This window comes from Hylaeus anthracinus, unplaced genomic scaffold (assembly GCF_026225885.1).
Source record: "Hylaeus anthracinus isolate JK02 unplaced genomic scaffold, UHH_iyHylAnth1.0_haploid 12002, whole genome shotgun sequence".
Taxonomy (NCBI): domain Eukaryota; kingdom Metazoa; phylum Arthropoda; class Insecta; order Hymenoptera; family Colletidae; genus Hylaeus; species Hylaeus anthracinus.
The window spans coordinates 16,411,797-16,434,192 of NW_026534349.1; the positions used below are offsets into that span (position 1 = coordinate 16,411,797).

Here is a 22,396-nt window from a genome sequence, read left to right on the forward strand (position 1 = left end):
TGACACTTTAAGGATGGATAACTTATACAAATAATAAATTCGAACCTAATGTTATTTATTGGAATGTAATATACATCTGCTTAAAGTAGCGAAGTATATCATGGCTTATTTATTATGTCTATTTATAAAGTGTTAATCGGAGGTTGGACATCGCACAGCAACTTTAGGTCGAAGTAAAAACTGCAAATCGATATTTTGTATTTTATTAAAGCACATATTTCTTTAAACGTACAATTACAGAATCGAGTAATAATACGGTGCATGGTAAAGTGAATGAATTTCTTCCCTAACGAAAGCAAACGTTAACTCACAAATTACAAAGCGAGTATATTGATTATAGTTACTTTTATCTATATTAATCGACAACATAACCGATATGATTTATCAAATGAATTGCCTCACACTCTTCGAAAGAACTAAGGGTAGATGCGAGGGCACAACCTGTACGAAGCAAAGAGCAAGAAAAATAAAGAAACCAAATCAGAGTGTTTGAGAAAAACTGCTATCTTATATTTATGTAAAAGAGTTCTTTTTCCCTTTCAATAGGATTCGTATTCTTCGATATATTTTTTTTTTTTTAACCGAGACTTCGTATAATGTCATTGATATACGCAGAAGGATTCATTATTTCTTCCAACAAACCTGAAACAATAATTAAAATGGAATTAAAAAGAAATTTTGAAAACTATTTTTTTTCTTTACTTACCGACGACATCACAGAATTCTTCAAAAGAAGCACAAGGTACCAATTCGTCACGATAAGTAGCAAGCACGCGCTCCGAGGCTTTTAGCATCGCTTCGTCGTTGTGCCTAATGTATTCAGCTAAAACCGAGGGCCATTGATCGTCCGACAATACGTTAACTTTCTGTGACAGAAAGAAATGAACAAAAATTAAGTTCCTGAATCAGGGAACAAAACTATCATTGAACCAGAAAAGATGGGAAACGGAGGAAAGTACCTTGAAGAAATTAGCGTAGATACAGTCTACTAGTCCAAAAAAGATTAAGGCGCTTTTGTATATCGCGTAATCTTTGACGGTAACGTCGACGATGGTTTTCGTAGCAGCCGAAGGCGAAACGTATCGCTGGTGAGCAAGAACGATCATTCTGTTCAAGAAAGCGAGCTTGTACGATTTCCATCGAGCTGGCGTGAAAAGCAAAAGAGTAATAGTGCACTGATAAAATGGCCCTTCAGCGTCGTAGCAACTTTCGAGCCAGCTGGGACCGGGAGGTGTTTCCAAATATCCAGTTAACGCTTTATCTTCTCGTGCGGCCGATCTCGTGCTACAGAACGATAATGCAATAATGTATATAAATCATTTGTAGAGACTGAAATGATGAGATTGTAAACATAGATTAGGCTCTTCGCCTAGAATAAAGTCGTTAAATAAATAATTAAAAATACGAAATTTACGTAGAAGAGAATGGGAACACTTCGGATTCCAATTAGTTTTACTTACGTGTTAATTACGTAAAGAGCCATGTGAATCAAATAAGGAACCATGTGCATATTCGATTGCGGTCCTCCTCCTCCCGTATCTTCGTGAAAACTTTTCTCCTGAGCAAATCGCAATAATAATAATTTTAAGTCGTGAACGGTCGAAGCGTAAGATATATCTCGGTGGCTGGTACACTCTTGTAGATACGTATTATGTCTCGCCAAGCAGTTAGCAAAAGCAGATTCTGGAACTTGAGGACCCCACAATGGGAGAAGCCCGTTGCACTTGGTGTTCGCATTTTGTAGGGCTGCGCTTTCCCATTCATCCCTAGCTCGTGCCAACCTTACAGCTGACATATGACAATCAACATGGACGACGTTAAAATGTGTAACAGTCGTGTAGCCTACCGTTTTCCTCTGTTTTGTTTCAAATTCTTCCACGTTGCAGCGCTTGGTGAACGTGTAAATGCCTAAAACCTAGAAATGGGGATACATGTAAATTATTAAAATTGAATATAAAAAAGTGTAACCAATAAATGTACATTATTTTTAATAAATAGCAAATATCTTACCATGTTTGGCTTAAATTTGTATCCCTCCCGACAGATAACACAGACTAGTCCTGTTTCGTCGCCTAAATCTTCCATTTGCTGTAGAATGGTTCCACTGGCCATCACCTGACCCTTGTCGTTCGTCTGCATACCTAACGCACCCAACTGTCTCTCCCTCATCGCCATTGCCAAGCGTTTCTTCTCGCTGCGGGTGTGCTGTCGAGCCTCTTCGATCAACTCGGCCACCCTTTTGTTTGTGCATAACGCTTCCAACAAGTTCTCTGCCAACGAGCCAACGTGCTCGTCCGATGATACTTGTTCCAATCTGTGTATTATACTAATGGTAACTTGCGATACTGTCAGCTGAGTTGGTTCGTGATCCGTCGCTAGGCCAGTAAGGAATCTCAGTATATACTTGAGTGCTGGTTTAGATATGAAGTCCTTCAATTCGTCGCTGTCCGTTCGCAACAACGTGGGCTTAACACAGGGCGCGTGCACAGTTATGTATTCAAAAGCGTCTTTAACAATTCCCATACTTATGATGTAACCTTTGAGTGTATTGCCAATGGCGTTGCGCTCGATGGCCTGAGTAAGAATACAGAATAGTTCGAGCTTCTGCTCATCTTCTGTCGTGTGCTCGAAGTCGAATTTATAAAAATTTAACACTGGCTTAAAGTAATCGCAAAGGAGAGCCATTTTCTCTTTATTGCCGTAAGTAAGTGCAGCCAGAACGCGGGCGAGATGCGCCAATACGTTGCTGCTTTGTCTAACCGCTGTGGATTGAGTGCAAGAAAGTAGCGCCTTCACGTGTTCTGGTCCACCCAGGGTACGAGAGAAAGCTTCGAAACTGGACAGCGGCTGAGAGGCTGCATGGGTCAAAATCGTTTCTATAATATCCAACAGTTGCTCCGTAATTTGAGCTTGGGAATTTTCGGATTCGGTGACGAGACACCGCTGCAGTACATCGAGGAAAACTGTTACTGCTCCCAACTCGGGCTTGCTCAGGACCTCTTGATTCTTCTTCACTTTAACCGATAGTCTGAACAGTTTGAGAAGGACTTGTAGGAGCGGTCGAGCTCTATTTATGTCTTGTATGGCGGCTAGTCTGTTTAACATTACTCGAAGACCGCCACAATCGGCCAAAACGTTCGCCATTTTATATACTTCTTCGTTGTTCACTTCTTGCTCGGTGCTTGCGTTCAAGCTTTCAACGAATTCCTCGGTAGCATCTCCTAGCAGTCCCCTTACTCGGTATACTACGCGCATCGCGTCGCACTCTCCGCCTTCTAGTACCCAGATTTTCTTGTACACTTCCTTCACCGGTAGGTCGAGGCTGATGATTTTGTTGTTGACTAACAGTTCCATACCATTGTCGTCTTCCAATAAAGTGACTAGTTCGCAATCTTGGCAAATTTTATTCTTAACATCTCTCATGAGAGGACCTAGACCAGGTTCCAAGCTGCTGTATGGATTTCCCAGCATTCTGCCTTGAAGAAAGTCTTCTTGCTGCGAATCCTTTTCGAGCGTCAAGAAGAATTCCCCGACATCGTTCTCCTCTGGGTAGATGATCGAGCAGAGTCTTTCGAAGATGAAGACTGGCGTGCGTACGTCTTCGAGACTGTATTTTTGTACAGTTTCGACGCAGATTGCCATGAACGCTTTGGTCTCCTCCTCGGTGCCGGTGGTCATCTCTTCGAGAAGCTCCAACAGTTTCTCCTGGGTGTCATCGATGAGTCTCGTTCGTTGGACGACCAATCTTCTCAAAGAAAGATAACCGTTAAGAACTGCCCCTACCAGTCGACCTTTATACTGCTGTTTAATGTTTTCTTGTTCGAGGAACGTTGCCATCAGCTCTGTCAGCATTTTCAACGAGCAACCTTGGGCCAAATCGCTGGTCAAAGTTGTTTCCTCCAATCGATGGAGCTCCTCGATCTCTCTAGTCAAGAGATCCGCGAGTAAGCTCATAACACCGCGTACCGCCAAGTATTGCTTCCAACGTGGTTTTCTGATCAAGCTTTGATACAATGTGAGGAACTCGGTGCTACTCTCACCAGCCGCCCGCAACTCTTCCAAATAGCATGTGAGCAGCACCAGTACTTCCTTTTTCCGTTCCTTTCCCTGACAGAGACTCTCTATCATGTTACAGGCAACCTGTCGCGCGAGTCGTGAGCTCGGATTGAACAGAACCTCCTTTAACCAAGCACCGTCAGCCAATTTCAACGGTTGAATATCTTGCTGTCTGGCGCATCGATTTCGCCACCTGTGCCCGTATTTCTCCATTAAATAAAACACACGGATTTCCTCCTTTTTCAATGGTTTGCCCCCAGAAGGTGGTTCGATTCTTTTGCTCGGCATACGACGAATCCATTCCGAATACGAATGCTTCAGGTCACCGTTTAGCCACTTATTCACGTCTATAGTTATACTGCCTTCAGGTGGCTGCACGGTTGCCAGCGTCTCGATGCCCTTGTCCTTGTTCTTCTTCGAGATTGGTTGGTCTGGTTTTACGAGTCCTTGCAGTATTTTCAGACACGGCAAAATGATGTTCTCCATTACGACAGGACTTTTGGACTCCTTGCAAGCCATCAGGAACAATTTCATGACGCATCGCAGCTTTTGCTCCCAGCAGGAATCTTCCTTTTGGACGAGTGCGGCTAATAGAGCCATTTCGTGGCGCACCGCTAGAGATAGATCCGAAGTAGGCACACGACCGTGAAGAGTTAAAGTGATTCGTCCGGTTAACAGAGAGCAGAGTTCTTTGGTTGATTGTGGATTGTCTTTGGTAACGAGGCAGAGCAGCTGTCTGACTTCCTCTTGCATCTGCACGGTACCCTTGCGTAAATTGTGTTCGACTAATTCTTGGATTAATCCTTGTTTGCACAGAACCTCTTTGGCAACTTGATTGGTAGCTAGGGAGCGCAGCAGGGTCAAACAGTGTTCCGTGGCCGCCGTCGCACATCCGTAACAACGACCTACTATTTGCGGAGTTGCTGCAGTTACGATGTCGACGGGTTGTGCTGACTCTTGGGACGACTCATCCGTGGCAACGGTAGATGCGGATGTGTCGATCGATGTGGAACTAGCGACGACGGTTTGTCCACGTTGCTGACGATCGTACGCCACGAGTTCTCGCCGGCAGGCCAAAACTCTCTGTATAATTTTACTTAACTCTTCGAAGGACGTTTTACATTCACCGCAGTATCTTTGGGCGAGCAGCTGTATGGCTCTGTTGACTTGAGTGCTTCCACTGGATACTTGAATGGCGGCGGTGGCGGTGCCGTCCTCCAAAGTGCGATCCAATCGATGTTCTGATATTTTCACCAGCAACATTTCTAAAGTTGGCTTATTCGAGATGAGAGTTTTGTACACTCTGTCAGCCTTCTCGAGCAACGCGTTGATTGTAACAACTGTTTTTTTCCGATCGTCGTCGCTTTCGATGGGATCGACGGCACAACAGGGCCTTCCGGTGAGCGTGTAGTCGAACTTCGCATATTTACAAAAACCACAAGCGTGACAGAGGAACGGATCCTTCTCATCGTAATTGATCGCTCGACATTTGTGACACTGAAATACGTTCTCTCCGCAATTGGCGCAAACGCCAGGATTTGCCGGAACGTTTGCAGAACATCGTGGACACTGGAGTGTCTCGGATGACGCTTGAATGTTTTCATAGAAATCCGCGTATTCGATCATCAAATTGCAAGCAACGATTGGCAAAGGAAACTCCATCTTGATTTCCGTTTGTCCTTGAGCCAGCGTGATCTTTTTCGCTTTGTGCCACATAGCGGGTTTATTTTTCAATTCGACCACCGCCTGAACAGAACGATTATTATAATATACATTAATTGTACGAACCATTTTCGTCTTTTTCAGATCACCTATACGGAGCGTGATGCGACCGATTGTATGACTTCCGACTAATTTTACAATTTGCGTGGTTGTTGTGAATTTGGAATCTACTTTGATCGAGGATAGCTTGATCGTTGACATTGGAACTTCGGGATTATTGCAAACTAGGCAGGGCTCGCTCTCCAAATAATAGCCGTCCAATTCGACAAATTGCGCGAGATTTGCATACAGGTTGGCGTTTGGATGACGCGCGAGCAACTGATTTTGAGCGCGTAACACAGCGACCGCTTGTTCCATGTAAGAGTGCATCTTTTTGCTCGCGTGAGGCGTCTTCAACGAAAAGTAGCCGAGTAAGTCCACGAACTGTGCAGCTTTCCGACCGTAAGCGGGTAACAGGGGCCACAACCGCCACATCAAGTCCAATAATATCTCTTGATCAGCCGGGCCGCAATTCTTGTAAATAGCCAGTATCAGAGAGTGCGCTTGCCAACGAACATTGGTATTATTGGTTTCGAGTAGGAAAGCTTGAATAAATTTCGTCAATAAACTTGGTGACACTTGCTTCTGAATTTGTTCGACCAAAGCCAAGCATTGAGCTTCCTCGAATTTAGCTTCCGTATCCGAGTCCTCAGATTTCTCGCGTTCTCGTCTCTCTTTTGTTGCTCCTATAGTTGCAGATTTTGAATCCTTAATCTTGGTATCTTTTGATTTATTGTTAGAGCAAATAGCACACTGTAGGAGTTGTAACACAGTAGGACTAACGCCTTCGTCCAAAAGAGTCGATATAGTGAAAAGATAAGACAACACTGTATTCTGTTTCAAGCAAAATCGTTGCCAATTTCCTGTACGACTAGTAGCAATTTCGACGCAGCATTTCAAATGTTCGATCAATTCTACCAACGAATCGTATGGTAAGTTGATGGAATGTGGACGCGTTTGATGAGGCTCGAATCCACCAGTGGCGCAACATTGTTGTACAGACTGAGCGTGCGAGATCAAAGCGTGTAAATCGCGCAGCTGCCTGTACTTTTCTTTATTGCCACAGATGAAGAGAAGCAACTTGCGCACGTTTCGTCTAACAAATGGCGTCTGATAAGACATCATGTATTCGCAGAGATTGAAATACCATGGTTGTTCGAAAGCTGGTTGAGCTGCTGCGTTTTCAGAGTATTTGTGTACTTGGTAGGGTAACCGCAATACTATTTCCGTCAATAATTGCGGATATGGTTCAAATACATCGCCAGCATGGCCTTTAACGTACTGTCGCAAAAAGAATGGTGACATGTCTGGTGGAGAAGTTGAGAAATGTTCCTTAAGCAGCTGACCACCAAGGATATTCCCCGATTCTTCGGTAGATGTTCTGTGAGAAAAAGAGGAAAACATAGTTGGTACAATACTTTTTCCGTTACGCGGGCGCATAAACATAGAGAACTTACGTTTTCCAATACTCCAACAACGCTTTCAATAAGGTCAAACAATAATCGATTATTCCCGCTTTACCCAGTATCGCGGCTACTGTTTGAGAAACGAAATTCGAGTTTTCCGTTTGCGTCTTAGCAGTGTGTTTTAAGCGAGACATTAACACACCTGAAAAATGTAAGGAATGGTCAAAATGGTTGTCGAGAAAAAATGGCAAACATATAAATTATCTAAATTTGATACTCACTTAGTAATCGCATGATAACTAAATGGACCTCTCTTTTGTTGGTACGTTGGCATATGTTAGTCGTATCCGGTTTATCTATTTCTAATTCTTTCACCAATATTTGAAGCAATTGTTCGACGCAAGCTCTATCTTTTTCTTCTTGCCCGTCCAAGTCTGATGTTAACATTAATACAACCTGGAATAAAACATTTAACGTTAAGGAAAATGGAAAGATAAAAAGAAAATTTCGCAAAAGAACAGAAAAATAGCAAACCTGTAAAAGTGGAATGGCCAAAACACCCGGTACGTTCATTAGGTTTGGCACGAACTGCATGAATTTGTCGAGCAGCAGCAGTCGCACGGTATGTAGTTTTGCGGTGATCTCGCAGCTAGTTGTATCGTTTTCTTGCTCGGTGGCGCGTTCCTGTTCGGCATTTTCTTCTTGTTCGGCGACCTATGACACGAAAATGATCAAGATAAATTGTGCATAAATTTGTACGATTGTTAGTCTTCACATAGTATAGAATTTTTGACAACGAGATATTCCCGAAGTCTTTTTCACGCATAGTGTGAATGACTAAGGATCACCCTAGTGTGCGTACTGGTGCAATGTACTGAGAGTCTACCATCAAGAAAATTAGCAAGAGGTAAACAAATTACGACGTAGCAAGAATAACGGTGGACGACGATGCCGATGCCGATGACGATGACGATGACGACGGCAACACTTACGGTTAAAGTCGCGTCGTGACCCACGGAATTAGACTCGGTACGTGGCACTTGACTGACTCCAATTCCTCCGCTCGGAGGTATAGAATCGGGAACGTTGTCTCCGTACGCGGAGCTCCTTCCCGATACATTATGTTCCCCCGTCATGCTGTCTACGGCACTTCCTCCGCTCTCGCTTCCACTGCTCTCGCTACCCTTGCTACCACCACTACCACCCTAACATAAAATGTTCCCCAAAACGTTACTACGACCTGATACGATTTTTCATGGTCTCTCCCTTCCCCCTCTCTCGCTGTTTTTCTCTCGTTCCGAATAAATAGCAACAAGAGCAGAGAGTAGTGAAAGTAAACGACAAACAGCCTCGAGTGCGAGTTGGGAAAGCCTAGAGTATTGTAACTCACTTGTTCCGCTGGGGAGGTTCGCAACGTGCTTCCGTCAGTAGCAGCAGTCGATCCCTCGTCGTCTGACCCACCGGCGGAAGCAGTTGTGTCCGAATAGTGTCCTCCACCTTCTTGACCCTACGATGTCCATGCGGAAACAGACAAGTTGCACTAATTTTGTACAAAACAAACACATTGAAAACTTGCCATGCTTACCTGACTGGTACCTTGGACTTGAACTAATCCCTGTGCAGCCAATGCTTGTAGACTCTGTAACGCCGGACCAGTCAAATTCTGAAGGCTCTCCAGCCCTTGTAAACCCAGCCTCGAAACCTCCAACCTCGATAAACTTTGTTGAAATCCTTGTAACGCTTGCAAATCGGCGCCACCTCCTCCTTCGTGATCTTGCAAACTTAACGCTATTGCTATTTCTATCATCGTCTCATCGTCGGTGTCTGGGGCTACGTCCAGTATCTGTGGGAAACCTCCAGCACCGATTAAAGTTTCCAACGAGTTTACCGCTCCTCTCGTCGATGGTCCACTGTTGCTATCGGTAATGGAGCTAGAACCACCGGTAAGATTGCTGCTAGTCGTAGCATTGGACGACGTCGCTGCACCTATCATGGAACCACTGCTGGAACCTTGATTACTATTCGATCCGAGCATCACGGCCAGTGGATCAATCACTGATCTGATCTGTTCAACTTCAGCCAATCGTTGTTCCGCTTCACGGTCTATCGTTGATGTGCTCGACGTTGCCGCATTTGAAATTTCTCGATGCGTTTGCTCGGACGATGCTAGCTTCTCTTCCGACTCTATCACTGCTCCTACACGTTACAATGCAATTAATCATCTAGAAGAACTGCAACGAGTAGATTGCTGCAATTAATTCTATTACCTGGAGTGCTACAGTTAGGGGGACTTGGTATATAAACTCTTCTCCTCTTGTACCTCGGTCTGAGTACACGGATGATAGCTTGTTTAGCGCTAAAACTAATTGTAGTGTCGGATGAAAGCAGCAACTGTAGGTACAGCTTCGCAGCTAAAGGAACGTTTTTCTCAACGTCGCAGGTTGCGAAAGCGTGAATAATTTCAACGATCGCGTGAATCGTTCCTTCGGCGTGGGTTAGTCCTGGAACCACTACCGGTGCAAGGGCCATGTTTTTCGGGTAAGCCATATGCAGGGACCATAATATTTCCATAAGCTGTACAACCAGATGCTGCTGATGACTTTCGTCAACGTTTTTATGAGTTTGATTAGCAGCGTTTTGTCGATCTTCTTCCAAAATCGGTACTAAATATCAAATACAATATGTAAGTAACATATAAGGCTATGTTCATTATAGAATATGCGGAAATCATTCGTTTATAAATCAGTCTATTCTTACTGTCGGTTTCATCTATTGGTTTGTTTGTGTACTGCTCCGTAAAGTTGGCAAGATTTTGCGGACGTGAAACGGAAATACTCCGAACAATGAGTACCAGTCTATAAAAATTCTCCGCGTCTATATCTCGCGGATCACTGATCTCTCTCATAGATTTTAAGGACTCAACCACGTGTGACAATAGTACGTGATCCTAAAGATTTATTTTATTATTATTATTTTTTTTAACTAGAACATTACTTGATTCTTTCATACAAAAATGATAGTTCTGGTTTACCTTGTGGAGATGATACGCCTGTTTGGATTGATGTAGAGATGCTAGAAGCGCCGTCGTGTGCATCTGCACCGATGACGGAGTCGGCAGTATCAGTAATCGTGACGCTACGTCGATAGCCGTAGTTTTCAACGGCAATTTATTCTCATCGTTCGATGATACGTTGAACGATAATTCTAGAACTTCTAGGATACCTGCGATCATTCTACAATAGGAAATGATACATAATATAGCATGGATATCGTTCGGGGATAGTAAATTATTCGATGTTTCCTATCGTTCCGAGTTATGAAAACTTAATCGTATTCAAGTTCTCCTTACCTTTCGATATTAAGGGAATTGTCCTTCGTGGAGCTAAAGCATTACGATAACGATAAAAGATTTTCGTTTTACACGATAAACGAATTTACTACAATTCAAGACAGAATTTGAATACGTTTTAATCATTATTATTCGCATACCTGTCGACGGAGGACAGCGGAGCAGGTGCCGTGAGAGCACTGTCCGTACCGCTGTTTATCGTCGCCACTGGTGCAGATGTCGACTGACCAGTCGCTGTGGTATCTTCTATTTCTTCAGGCCAACCAAAAGCATCTTTCGTTTTACCATATCTGAACGCCCAAAACACACGAACTTTATGTATGCCAATCATAAAAAGATACTAATACAGAATAGTCTCTTGGGACGGTTCGCTAAATTTAAAAATTCATATTTCATGTCATACATACATCTTAATGGAATCCACCATAACAATACCCTCATGATCTTGAGAGGGTCCAAAAGTGATAGTTAACTTCTTGTCAGCTTGCAGACTCTCTTCTCGAGTAAAGGGAACATCGAACCAGCGACTTTTGTTCAAAACCGTCGTATAAACAGTTCTACCAAATACCTGAGATATCGCAAAAGAAACCAAACAACAATATAATTTTATGTACAGAAATAAACTAGAAAATTTAATAATATAGCTTAATGTAATTACCTTGAGGTTAACCGGGGCTCTTTTAACATCTTGACTTCCAAGCAATACTCTAATTCCTGTCATAACCAGAACAGGGTCATTGTTGGTGACTTCGACATTGAATCCCATTGCTTTTATGGAAACAACGTACATTCCAGGAGTGTTGAGCCTGTGTTTGATTTGCGCAACGTTGTAAATTTGTAGCAAATCGTTGCCACCAAATTCAACGTCATTCATCACTTGACAATGCTCGAAGAAGTCAATGGGGAAAACAACGGAACCGGAGGGTTTTCCTGTTTTCATTGTTTTTTTCTTTCGCGTTGGTTTAACTGCGGTCATCGTGCCTATCGGTTGTACGGAAGGCGACATCCAGTAACCAGTTTGTTCCATTCCCGCCATATAAATTCTCAGACTTCCGTCCTCGCACAATAATATCAGGGTAGTCCTGTGTTCGGCGTTCGAGCTCGGGTGTCTTATCGCGACCATATCCATTATTTTAGCCTTGGCGGGGATAACTTTGATCTCCTGAATCATTATCGTGTCAGGTTTAATCATCAATATCACAGGGTTGTTGCTCGTCTGTAAAACTGAACATATTAGTCCAGGATGATTCGGTATCTCGCTCCACTGGCACAGCGGTTGAGGTTGATTGTTGTTCGATTTGTTTCCGTTGGAACTTTTGTTGCCACCGAGGTTGATTTGAAATACAATCGTCACGTCGGTGTTCATGTGTTTCAATGGCGCAATGAAACTTTTACCGCACGCGTAACTGAAGAACAGTAACTGCAAAGCGTGGGAGTAATAAATCGACACACCGCCACCGCCGACCTGTCCATTATCTTTTATCTCCGGATGATACACATCGAGAGTATTGGTCACGTAGAAAGGTCCGTGCTTAGCCGAACTTTCCTCGTCCATCGCTTGACCGTAAATGTAGCCAGCCGAAGACATAATCAGTAGGTAGAAGATTCCATCTTCCGCGCACATGAACGTACAGTCTCTTATTTTTCCAGTTGGCACGAGGAAATAATACTGAGGGCAAAGCGCGTCTTTCCCAAGATCGTAGATTTTCACGAAGTCCGCAGTGACCAGTGCTAAACGAGTTTGAGATCCAGGTAGCCAAATCGCTTTTATGATGAAATTTCCAGTTTCCAGCTGAGGGTGCAACACCAAGTGATCGGACACTGTTCCCGAGGTATTGAAAGTTAATACGTGACAATCTTTGAAACCACAGACAGCCAGAAAGTCTTCGTTCCATTGATTACCAGTTACCGATAGCACGGTGAATGGTACGGGCGCAGAAGCAAGTCTCGTTAAGGTTAACTTTCTTTTAGATGAATCGGCTTGTTTCAGTAGGGCGCTCAATTGCAATACCGTTATTTTTCCTTTCTCATGTGAGACAGCTGCAATCAGAAAAAACGCATCAACGTTACCAAATAAATGTATCTGTATTATAGAAACAAAAAATGATCAACGCTGGAAGGAATTATTAGTTGTATCAAGTCACTCCCTCTCACCTTGGAATTGATATTTCTTTTTTATTATAATTACAAATTGCAACTACTCACCTAAATGTTGTCTTTTACCATGCGGTGACGATAGGCAGCACATTGCAACACGACGTATCATATGTGCGGATAATAACTGCCTGATAGTCTGCCCTTGGTCTCCTGAATAATTCATTCGAACATTTTCAAACGCACCCTCTTGCGATCCTAACGTAGGAAGCTGGAATACATCGAATATATAGAAAAAATATAGAAAAATATATAGAAAAAAAAATAGCGACGTTTATTATATACGAACCATCAATTGTCCAACAGTACAACCATCGGTGTACTCAAATTTCTTATCAACCGTGTGTAGACGTTTAAGTGCAGCTTGTGCACGCGCGTGGCATCCGACAGCTGAATTCTTTCGACAGGACGCATCCACTGCAGGTACTAGCGCACGCGTTAGATCCACCAACGACGACACCAGCCCACTTTTCCAAAGGTAACTGTGTATCCAGTCTTTTGATGATTCTACCAAATATACAATTAAAATGGTAATAAACGTACTATCAAGTTGGACAGTGATTATTTGTATAAGAATCAATGATCGTTTACCTAGCTGTTTGGCTAACTGCGTATGCCTTTGTTTCTCGCGACCTTGTCTCTCTTGTTTGTCGTAGAAGTATAGAGGACTCGATGCTCGCCGACGTAAACTGCTCGCAAGAAGTAGATCTCGATTCTCAAGAGAAGTTCCATGGGAATTGTTATAGCTTGAACCGACAACACCGCCTGAGCCACCAGCCGACGTAGAAGAGCTTCCAGCCCCAATACCGCTGATGTTATTCTGATGTTCCGAGGTTTGAGGGCTGCGTTTGGTCAAGGCTTGGCAAGATCCATCTTCCTTCGCACCGCAGTCGCAAAAGAAGTTTCCATATTTTGCATAGGTGACGTCATGTTCACGATGACAAACACGAGCGCACACCGTGCAGACACCGACCCCGTCTACCATATGGCAGGTATGACAGTGATACCAATGTTGATTCATGAACTCCTTTTGAGTGACGAGGAAGGTGCAAAGTTTGTTGCAAAGATTGTCCTCGTCGGAATCCTCAGCGGCGCTATCTTCGTCTTCGTGTGGAATCTCGTCGACCCAGTCGCTGTCATTCACGTCGTTAATCGGCGTAGCACCTTCCCAAGGAGGACTGGTCGCGCGATCTTGAGAATGAATGGATCGAGGACAAACCGCGCTAACCACGTCGGCTACGTAGTTTAGTACGCAGCAGCCGGCTTCGACGAACGCTAACGGTTTATCCAAATCTTGTAGATCTTTGTTTGTCAGTTGTTCCTTGCTACATAGAAACAAATCGAGGTCTAGATTTCATTCGTAACAGTGAAGGGATAAATATAGTACGTTACCATAGCTCGATCCATTCGATCGCGGCTTTAAACAGTAAGGAGTGTCCTTTCTCAGAACCAGCGTCAGCCAACGTAGACATAACGTTCATCAATTCAGGGAAGCCGTTACCCTCGATCGCAGGGGATAGCATGTGATAAGCCAATGGTATGAGAGCTTGTAGAATCGTAACTGGCACGCCTACGTCTACACCGCTGTACAGTATTTATGAAAAATAAATAAAATGTATGAAAAGGAATATATCTCGTAAAGTATATACAGAGGAATTAAGAAAACCTTACCTCTTTTTTTTAACTATATAATTCGTAAGTGCTCGCAAAAATCGACTATTTTCGTGCATCGAGTGTTGCTGTTGAAGTTGCTGTTGTTGCTGTTGCTGCTGCTGCTGTTGTTGATCATCCGTGATACTTGCAGATTGGTTATTACTTACGGAACCGTCTGACAACATAATTGCCCATTGAACTTGTTCATTGTTCGGCGCGTTATTGATCTCATCCAATTTCTGCGTGTCTTCCGTCGTACCAGCAACGGCAACCAACCTATAATTATACATTCATCTTGTTACTCGTATCCTTAGAGAAATATACACGAGACATGTATACTTACGCGTTCGCGGCCACTATAGTAGGTGTTTGTACGTTTGTCGATGATGCGCTGGGAGATATACTCGTAGCTCCCAGAATGACCTGTTTCAACCAGGTTTGCAACGTTTTCGTTTTCACGTGAGCCAGGTTCGTTACAGATGCACAGAGACGTTCCAACGACTCGTCATTTCCTTTCTCGGCTGCGTACAAAAAGTACCATGTCATTTATTCCTTTCTGTCTCGAATTTTGAAGGAATGTTGTAAATGTATTTTACCTATTTCGAATAGCATGTTGAAAAAGCGTAAAACGTGAGTGGCGAATTGACGAGACGTTTGGGGAGACGTTCCGCACAATAAAACGGAGACGAGAGATCTGTCGGCGTTTAGCGCGAAAAATAATTCCAAGGCTTTGCAACCAAGTGGCTTTTCCAGTAGTTGTTCCCAATATTTGATACATCGTTTTAAGATTTTCTCGTCCACAGTAATACTGAAATATATATCGATACGGGAATCAGGTTGCGTTAGACGGTCTTGTATTGTTATACTGAATCATTAATAAATATTTAATTTTTGTTTATCTCTGCCAACAAATACTCACTTTACGGGATCTTGGGCATCGTTCGTATACTCTATGATCAAATTATACGTGTGACGTAAGATGTAGAGATGTTCCCGCAGTTGTCGCATTTCGTTGTCGTTATCTCCCAGGAGTATTGTCAAGGTTTTGCTCGCCATATCTCGGAGATAGTCCGTACGAGCATCCATGGATAAAGCGACGAGAATATCTAGCGCTCGCGAACGCTCATCCGAATTTTCCGGTGCTGTAGCTGGACTGTCAAACCTACTTTACACTTACTTCATAGACAACGAGGGTAGGACAGAACGAAAAGCAGAAACGAGATGGTAACTTACGTAACATACTCTGCCATGAAGGCGACTAAACTGTGCAGTAAATTCTTCAAAGATGGATTGATAGAGAAAGTTGGATACTCCGACAGCGAACTTACGTGATGGTTCACTGTTGCCAAAATGTAACTTTCCGCTGGTATGATGTCGTTCGCATAGGTGTTCTGAGATTATGGTAAGGGATTTAAACAAATGTTAACAAGTAGTAAAATAATTTATTCTAATATTGTAATTATAACATTTTAATGAAAACCAAAGTTTGAGTCATTGTCCCGAACTAATCCCTAGTGATCGTTGTAGCTAAACTCGACTCCATTAATATTGCACAAGTAAGATAGATTGATTTTGCACTTACCCAAGGAATTGGAGCAACATCGATAGATTTCCATTTGTCAAGGACCGATTTTAATGAGTTTGGTAAGAAAGTACTCAGAGACGCTTCGGTCGCCCAATTCGCGCCCGCAATGGCGACAATGTCCTCGAGTATCGAGTAATCTCGCGGACCGTATTTAACATCTTGATCCATGGATTCAAGCATTTCGTGAAGTATACTCGATCGACATGAGGCGAAGATGTATTCGGTCAAGGAGAGAACACGGGGAGGAATACCGATTATCATTTTGGGTGAATTCGTGTTTCCAGATTCCGAATTTTGCGGGTTCCTAAGAATATTTACGTTTCTTTAGTTCATTGTGCGTCAGGGATAGTCGAAAAAGATTAGAGACAATAAGAGATCGATTCAATTTACTTTGAATTTTCAATATTCTCGTTCTGATTTTTCGATATACTTTCATCGAAAAGAACTTGCAACTTTCCAACAACCGCAGCTAGAATACACAAGGAGCTAAGCTTCGGTAAAGCACTTTTTGGCATTACTTTGTCGTTAAAATTTGTCTCCGGCATCAAAGCAGTGATACAATTTTTGGCAACTGTAACGTCGTACTTGATGGAATTGACGGTAGACGACACAGTTTTCAAAAGATTTTCCGCATACTGTGTATACATTCCTTGTCTGACTAAACAATCCTGGAGAAGAATGGAACGTACATTTTGTGCATACGAGAAATTGAACGTCTAAAAATATCTGTCGGTATTACGATAGGAATTGACGCGTTACCTTCATCCAGCTGGTGAAAGTCTTGTACGCCGCTCTAGGCCCCCAAATTAGGGAATGAAGTAGCATCGGCCCGGCAGGAATTTCCTCACCGAGAGCCAATTTATCCATGTACGGGGTAGAAGGTGGCAACATTAGTAATAATCTGTTTCATGGCGGATAAAATAGATCTTGTAAACAAGTTCAAATTATTTCAACTATATTCTTCGAAACTGTATATATAAAACAATAAGATACATACCGCCAACATATGGAAAAGCAGTACCGAATCGCGCACAGACCAGTAAACGTGGGCGTTTTGTCTTTGCCATCGGTCCCCACTTTCTTCTGCATATCCGTTTGATTCAGAACGTTCAAAATATCTATTAATGCGTCGACCAAAAGCGGATATTTCATCTTATCCGGAGCACCCAGAATGAAATTGCAAGCCTGTAAAGTATGCGATTCCGCTGATTAAATCCGCAAGAAACATTCTAGAATCGAGACGAATTCATTTTTAGCGAATTCAAACGGGATACCAACCAACCCATCCAACTTCCGAGTATCTTGATTATTGAAATCCGTAGTAGAGAGGTTGTAGAATCGAGGCTTCATTAAAAATTCATCTTGAGTACCAAATTTACGATAATTATCTTCAATTTCTGTCCATGGTGTAAAAACTCGGGCAGTTTGTTTATTACCGTCTTTTGCGTCACAAACTAAACTCGTGGCCGAAAATAGATTCCATTGAACCTATGTGTCGTAATCACCCGCGATATCATTAGTAAATTATTTCTTGAACACACATACAAAGAGAGAATAAGAAAATTCAGAGTTATATAATGAAAAAAATGTACAAGACTTTTACTACCACTCAAACGTGTCTCTCGATTCGGTGGCCCTGTTATCTTGTGTTTCGTTCATGCACGAACTCGACGTTAATTTTGCATTTGATATTTCGACGTTATTCACCGCGATATGCATAATAACGTGTAAAAAAAATGAAACGTAGCAAGAGATGAAGTTATAAATAAAAGAATAAGATAGGATGAGGTGTACACGGAAATAGAAACGTATAAAAATGAATGATATCAAATGCATTTTATCATAGCGACAATTACCGAATGATCTGTAGACTTTAACTTACTTGTTCGAGTAATGCAGGAGGTGCGTCATAAAGATGTTTCATCATATATTCGAGGAGTAATAATAAACGCGATAAATGCAGTAACTGAAAATCTTTCATCGGAGTCTTGACTGCTTCGCTACATCGTACTGCACCGCTTCCGGTAACAAGTAGTACCGATTTCTTTTGCATTAAATTCAGGGAGTGGAATAATATCAAAACTAACTGAGCATGCTCCACGTTTAGATCTGCAAATATCGACATCACCCATGTTATATGTAGATTTCTCTCTTACTCTTAAGGGTTGCTTACCTTCGTTTTCCGATTCGAACGTAGAAGGTGGATTGCATACATACTCTACCATTGTCGTCACTAAACGATGCCATATACTAATGCAGGCAGCTTCTTTTTCCGATTGAGGTTTCAGTAGAAGTACCTGTCAATAACAACTGCTTGTAATTAGTAAAATCAGAAAGGGAAATTAGAAGAGTAAGTATTTTAAAGTAATACACACCTGCGCCAGCACACTCAATGTCCTTGGGTAGACTTGAAGCGGCCAAGTACAAGGAGTTGTGCCGTCTGTTCCGGACCAAGGATTCACGCCCAGATGAAGTAGAAGTGTATTTTGCAAACTTTCACTCAATGTATTTCGAGCCAATAAATTGTGAGTGTAACGACTCAAAGCTTGAGAAAACTCGGAATACATTGTGCCCAAAGTGGCGCCGTAGAATACTGAGATGGTGCCTAAAACGTAGTGAATGTACAACTAATTAATTGTCCACGTAGTCACCGAAAAAAATAAGTTTAGAATTAATTACCAGTTTCCGTTTTAGCAGTTTCATGATCTAAATCTCTAATTATCGCCGCTAATATGACCATTTGTTGTTCGACCAGACCATTTACCACGTACTCTCGCACGTACGAACTTCTACTACCGATCAAATGTTGGTTCATAAATTGGAAAATTTTAGTGGCCAACGAAATGTACTGCAATGAAAGAAAAAAAAACCAATTGTTCTATTCAACTATTACTTACAAATTTGACAATGTAAATAGAAGAAATAAAAAAGATCCCTTACGCCGTGGGGTTCGCGATTATCAGGGACAATGGTAGTCATTGTACGTTCGACGCTGGTTTCGTTGCTGGGTTCTTTCGCACCATTCGCGGATGACCCATCGGACGGAGCGATAGTTTCCTCGAACCATAAACCTAAAATAGGTTCGCTGTCCTCCTCTATCGACATAACAGTTTTTTCTGTATAGCGAGAAGACGCGTTCGTTCTATTAATCATCTCCTTTTTGTGTCGACGATGAATAAATTAAATCGATAACGTTTCTTCGAGGAACTGTTACTGTAATTGTGCGTACGGCATAATGCGAATATTCAGAATACGCACGAAAAATACCAACGAATTATTCAATTCTAACATGTTCGAATCGAAGATTACGTATCGGATTCGAAAGGCAACACTAATCATCAAAGGAAAAGACGTTTCGGTTTCGTATAAACATGATTCTCTTACCTTCGTCGATAGAATTGTCTGAACAACTCAATAGATCTTCGTAATACGTTGTGGAGTCTGACTGACTTAAAGCATCACCTTCGAAAGGATGTTTTTGCACTCTCTTCAAAGTACAAGCCTATAATGAATTTGTCAAGGTATTAGGAAAGAAAGGAAACGAAGAGATACACGAACGATAACTGATCGATTACTACCAACCTTTCGGTAACTGATCGTAGCCAAATAAAATAAAAGATGATTAAGCGGTACAGCTTGAAGAAAAGTTACAGCTCTTTGAAGGGCACTAGCAGTGGACAATATATCCAAGGGCGCCGGATCAGGTGGGACTGTATAATCAGTAACTGCTTCGACCGATACATCTTCTAAAAGAGCGCTCATTAACGTCAGTGCGTGAGAAGCTAAAGCTACCGACAGTACACCAAAACCTTGCTGGCTGAAATCCAAATATATATCATTATCTTTGCGTTCTAATCGATCGCCAACACCGCGATACAAGACGAAGTTACGAAGTAAATGTCTTACACTTTCATGAGATTGACACGAGCCGTTCCATCGCGTGCTTTGCTCGGTGATTTTCCCTTTTCTTCTTTTCCCTTATCAGCGGCGCTAAAACTGCTTACCGAAAGTTGAGCTTGCAAACCAGCTACTAATAACCATACCCCGATGAGCAAGTGATTCTGCAAGATCTGTTATGAAAGATTAATTAATTGTTTAAGCAAATACAAATAAGGATGCTTATATGTATAGTAAAAAGTACATTAAAGTTTCTTACATGACCACCTGCTCGTGTGCTGTTTTTGATGACGTTCGAAACAAGTCCAAATATTTCTAAACTCCTTTCAACCACTGTTATAGCTAAAGTATCGTACTCCTCCTCAGTATTTTTAACACTCTGACTAGTTTGTGTTCCAGCAGAAGCATTTGTACTACATTTTGGTGACACAGCATTCGTTATACCGACGATACTGGATGCAGTTGCATTTGCAATTGAACAATATAGACAAGACATCGTCAAAGTCGATAGTTTTTCTAACTTGGTTGGTGTTAAAGGTTCCAGTAATGGTAAAGACATTACGTTGTGCACGATATTAATATCACTTGCCACAGAATGTAAACTATGGCGTACAGTGTGCGCTTCTGAAGCGTTTGCTGGCAAACTAAAACACTTTTTGTTTAAATACGCTTGATATTTGCGAGTATAACGTGATATATAAGGTAGACTTAAACACATATCCAAGAGGATGTCACCAGCACCCATGTTTCGAAGGATATTTATATTATTTGCGACGAATGTGGTCTGTAAAATAAAAACAATATTCTTTTCAACAATTGGAACCAATGAACTAATCCTTGATATTATTGCTAAAGATATAATGCTACGAAGTACATTATATATATTTACCAACCTTTGTGTCTAAGCACGCTTCATTACCAGTGCCATCATTCGTAGTCTTACCTGACCCATCAGTGGAATTGTCAACAAGAGGCACAGATAGCGTGAAATCTTGTAGAGGCATAGTCAATTGCTCTAGAATGCCACTGGATAAATCACCTCTAATTCGTACAGAATCTTTAGAGGATTGGGAAGCATCTTTTTCATTTCCAGGTGGTGGTGATTTAATATAAGAAGGAATTTTAGAATTTTTTATTGTAGCTATTAAAGCTACCTCTTCGGCAGACGAAAGAAAAGACTGTCCAATGCAAAGAGCACGAATCGGAAGCAACAATTGTTTCGTACTGAACACTGTAGGACTGCCATCTCCTAATTGAACTCGATGCTGTGACAATTTTTCGACTAGACGACGAAGTAGAACTCTGCATGCTTGACAAATTATCGATACTTGACTTTTAGAAACTGAAAGACAAAGAATAAAAGTAGAGATTATGTTAAACGACCAAGGAAACCGTGTCCTACAACAGTTAAGCAAAAATTGAAGAACTTACAGGTATTGGCGCAACCGCTGAGGTAATCCGCCGAAAGGGCTGCTACAGCTGTGTAAAACGTTTCGTATTGTTCTTCATGGGAGACAAATTTGTTTTCACTAAAAACGCAACGAGAAAATAAAGGGATATTAACCAGAAAATAGTTTAACTTTACGGTCGGCCGATTCAGGGCTGTCACTGAGATTTTCGGAAACCGATCGAAACTTTTTTGGAAAAAATTCTTTTCGATAAATAAAATTATTCTCACCTTTTAACGATGCTTTTCGCCAATTCGATAATTTCAGATTTATCGAATGACCCTTGCGAAACCGCTAATATCGGTTTCATTATTGATGACCATTCGTCGTTACCTCCACTCTTGGCCGCCATTTTCGGAACTGTTCGACTTTGTTCGAAACTCAGTTCTCCTCGATAGCAATGTACCTACACACCTTTACGTACGATGTATAAACGTTTCTTTTACGTACACGTGTATCTTTGCCAATCTTTGCTCATCCGAGTTCCTTCGCTTTATTTTACGCAGATGACACCTGCGCAATTTTCAAGCTCTATGTACATACATATTTATATTGGACTGCATTCACACGTGTGTCTACACGTATTTATCATAAAAATAGTACATTAAGAAAAAAGAAAGAACAAGGAGGGTCACACGTCATAGTTCATATATACAATCCTAGCAAATAAAAAAAGACTGTCTTACTCGTCAAAAATACTCAAGTCACTTTTCATATGAACAATCAGAGGGTTCTGCTTGAGGAGAACACGGAACTGCACGGAACACTGTACGGTAAACGCATCCCTTCCCTTCTTGACAAACTTCTAGATGCTTCTAATTTTGCGCGGATGAAACGCTAGAGGGTGTTATTCAAACTTTATAATAAATTACAAATCGGATAAACAAATTATTGCTATTAAGTATGTTTCATTGGCTTTTATAGATTCGTATATATGACATTTATATAAAATATGCAAGATATTGCCTATACTTATTAGAATTAATTGTCAAAATAATAGTATACAAATTTTACAAAAATGTCTTCATTAAATTGATAACGTGATATTGAAATTGAGCGGGAAAAATAGTTTACTAAACTAGTGAAG

At 41.7% G+C, this 22,396-nt stretch overlaps 1 protein-coding gene across 7 annotated transcripts; it reads right to left on the minus strand.

Annotated features, from left to right (window-relative positions):
- Positions 1-187: 187 nt before the first annotated feature.
- On the minus strand, positions 188-22,065 carry LOC128892201 (protein purity of essence). 7 transcript variants are annotated; one of them, XM_054152432.1, is made up of 45 exons: positions 21,996-22,062; positions 21,540-21,822; positions 21,293-21,390; positions 20,755-21,203; positions 20,121-20,645; positions 19,871-20,034; positions 19,547-19,781; positions 19,349-19,466; positions 18,905-19,080; positions 18,644-18,812; positions 18,340-18,569; positions 18,138-18,261; positions 17,847-18,073; positions 17,243-17,452; positions 16,962-17,149; positions 16,724-16,865; positions 16,355-16,632; positions 15,962-16,268; positions 15,613-15,770; positions 15,299-15,541; positions 14,976-15,187; positions 14,723-14,900; positions 14,398-14,655; positions 14,119-14,310; positions 13,318-14,051; positions 13,016-13,233; positions 12,778-12,937; positions 11,231-12,612; positions 10,980-11,140; positions 10,713-10,862; positions 10,573-10,605; positions 10,255-10,456; positions 9,981-10,170; positions 9,491-9,886; positions 8,809-9,419; positions 8,614-8,730; positions 8,216-8,428; positions 7,758-7,937; positions 7,505-7,679; positions 7,275-7,425; positions 2,011-7,198; positions 1,461-1,915; positions 960-1,284; positions 707-866; positions 188-642 (listed from the first exon to the last, which is right to left on the minus strand). In XM_054152432.1, the coding sequence occupies exons 2-45, from the start codon at positions 21,659-21,661 to the stop codon at positions 578-580; spliced, it is 16,269 nt and encodes a 5,422-aa protein (XP_054008407.1). In that variant the 5' UTR covers positions 21,662-21,822; positions 21,996-22,062; the 3' UTR covers positions 188-577. The 7 variants fall into 7 exon arrangements, with proteins under 7 accessions (XP_054008407.1, XP_054008410.1, XP_054008409.1 ...); XM_054152435.1 differs by having other exon boundaries at positions 15,299-15,532; positions 18,905-19,059; positions 21,540-22,065; XM_054152434.1 differs by having other exon boundaries at positions 18,905-19,059; positions 21,540-22,065.
- Positions 22,066-22,396: the final 331 nt, after the last annotated feature.

Excerpts from the sequence above, each read along its gene's own strand:
- LOC128892201 (XM_054152432.1), bottom strand. The coding sequence starts at position 21,661 with ATGGCGGCCAAGAGTGGAGGTAACGACGAATGGTCATCAATAATGAAA. Across the intron at positions 19,782-19,870 it reads CGTGTCAATCTCATGAAAGT|CCAGCAAGGTTTTGGTGTAC; the intron begins GTAAGACATTTA and ends TTTGGATTTCAG. Across the intron at positions 19,081-19,348 it reads AGACAATTCTATCGACGAAG|AAAAAACTGTTATGTCGATA; the intron begins GTAAGAGAATCA and ends CTCGCTATACAG.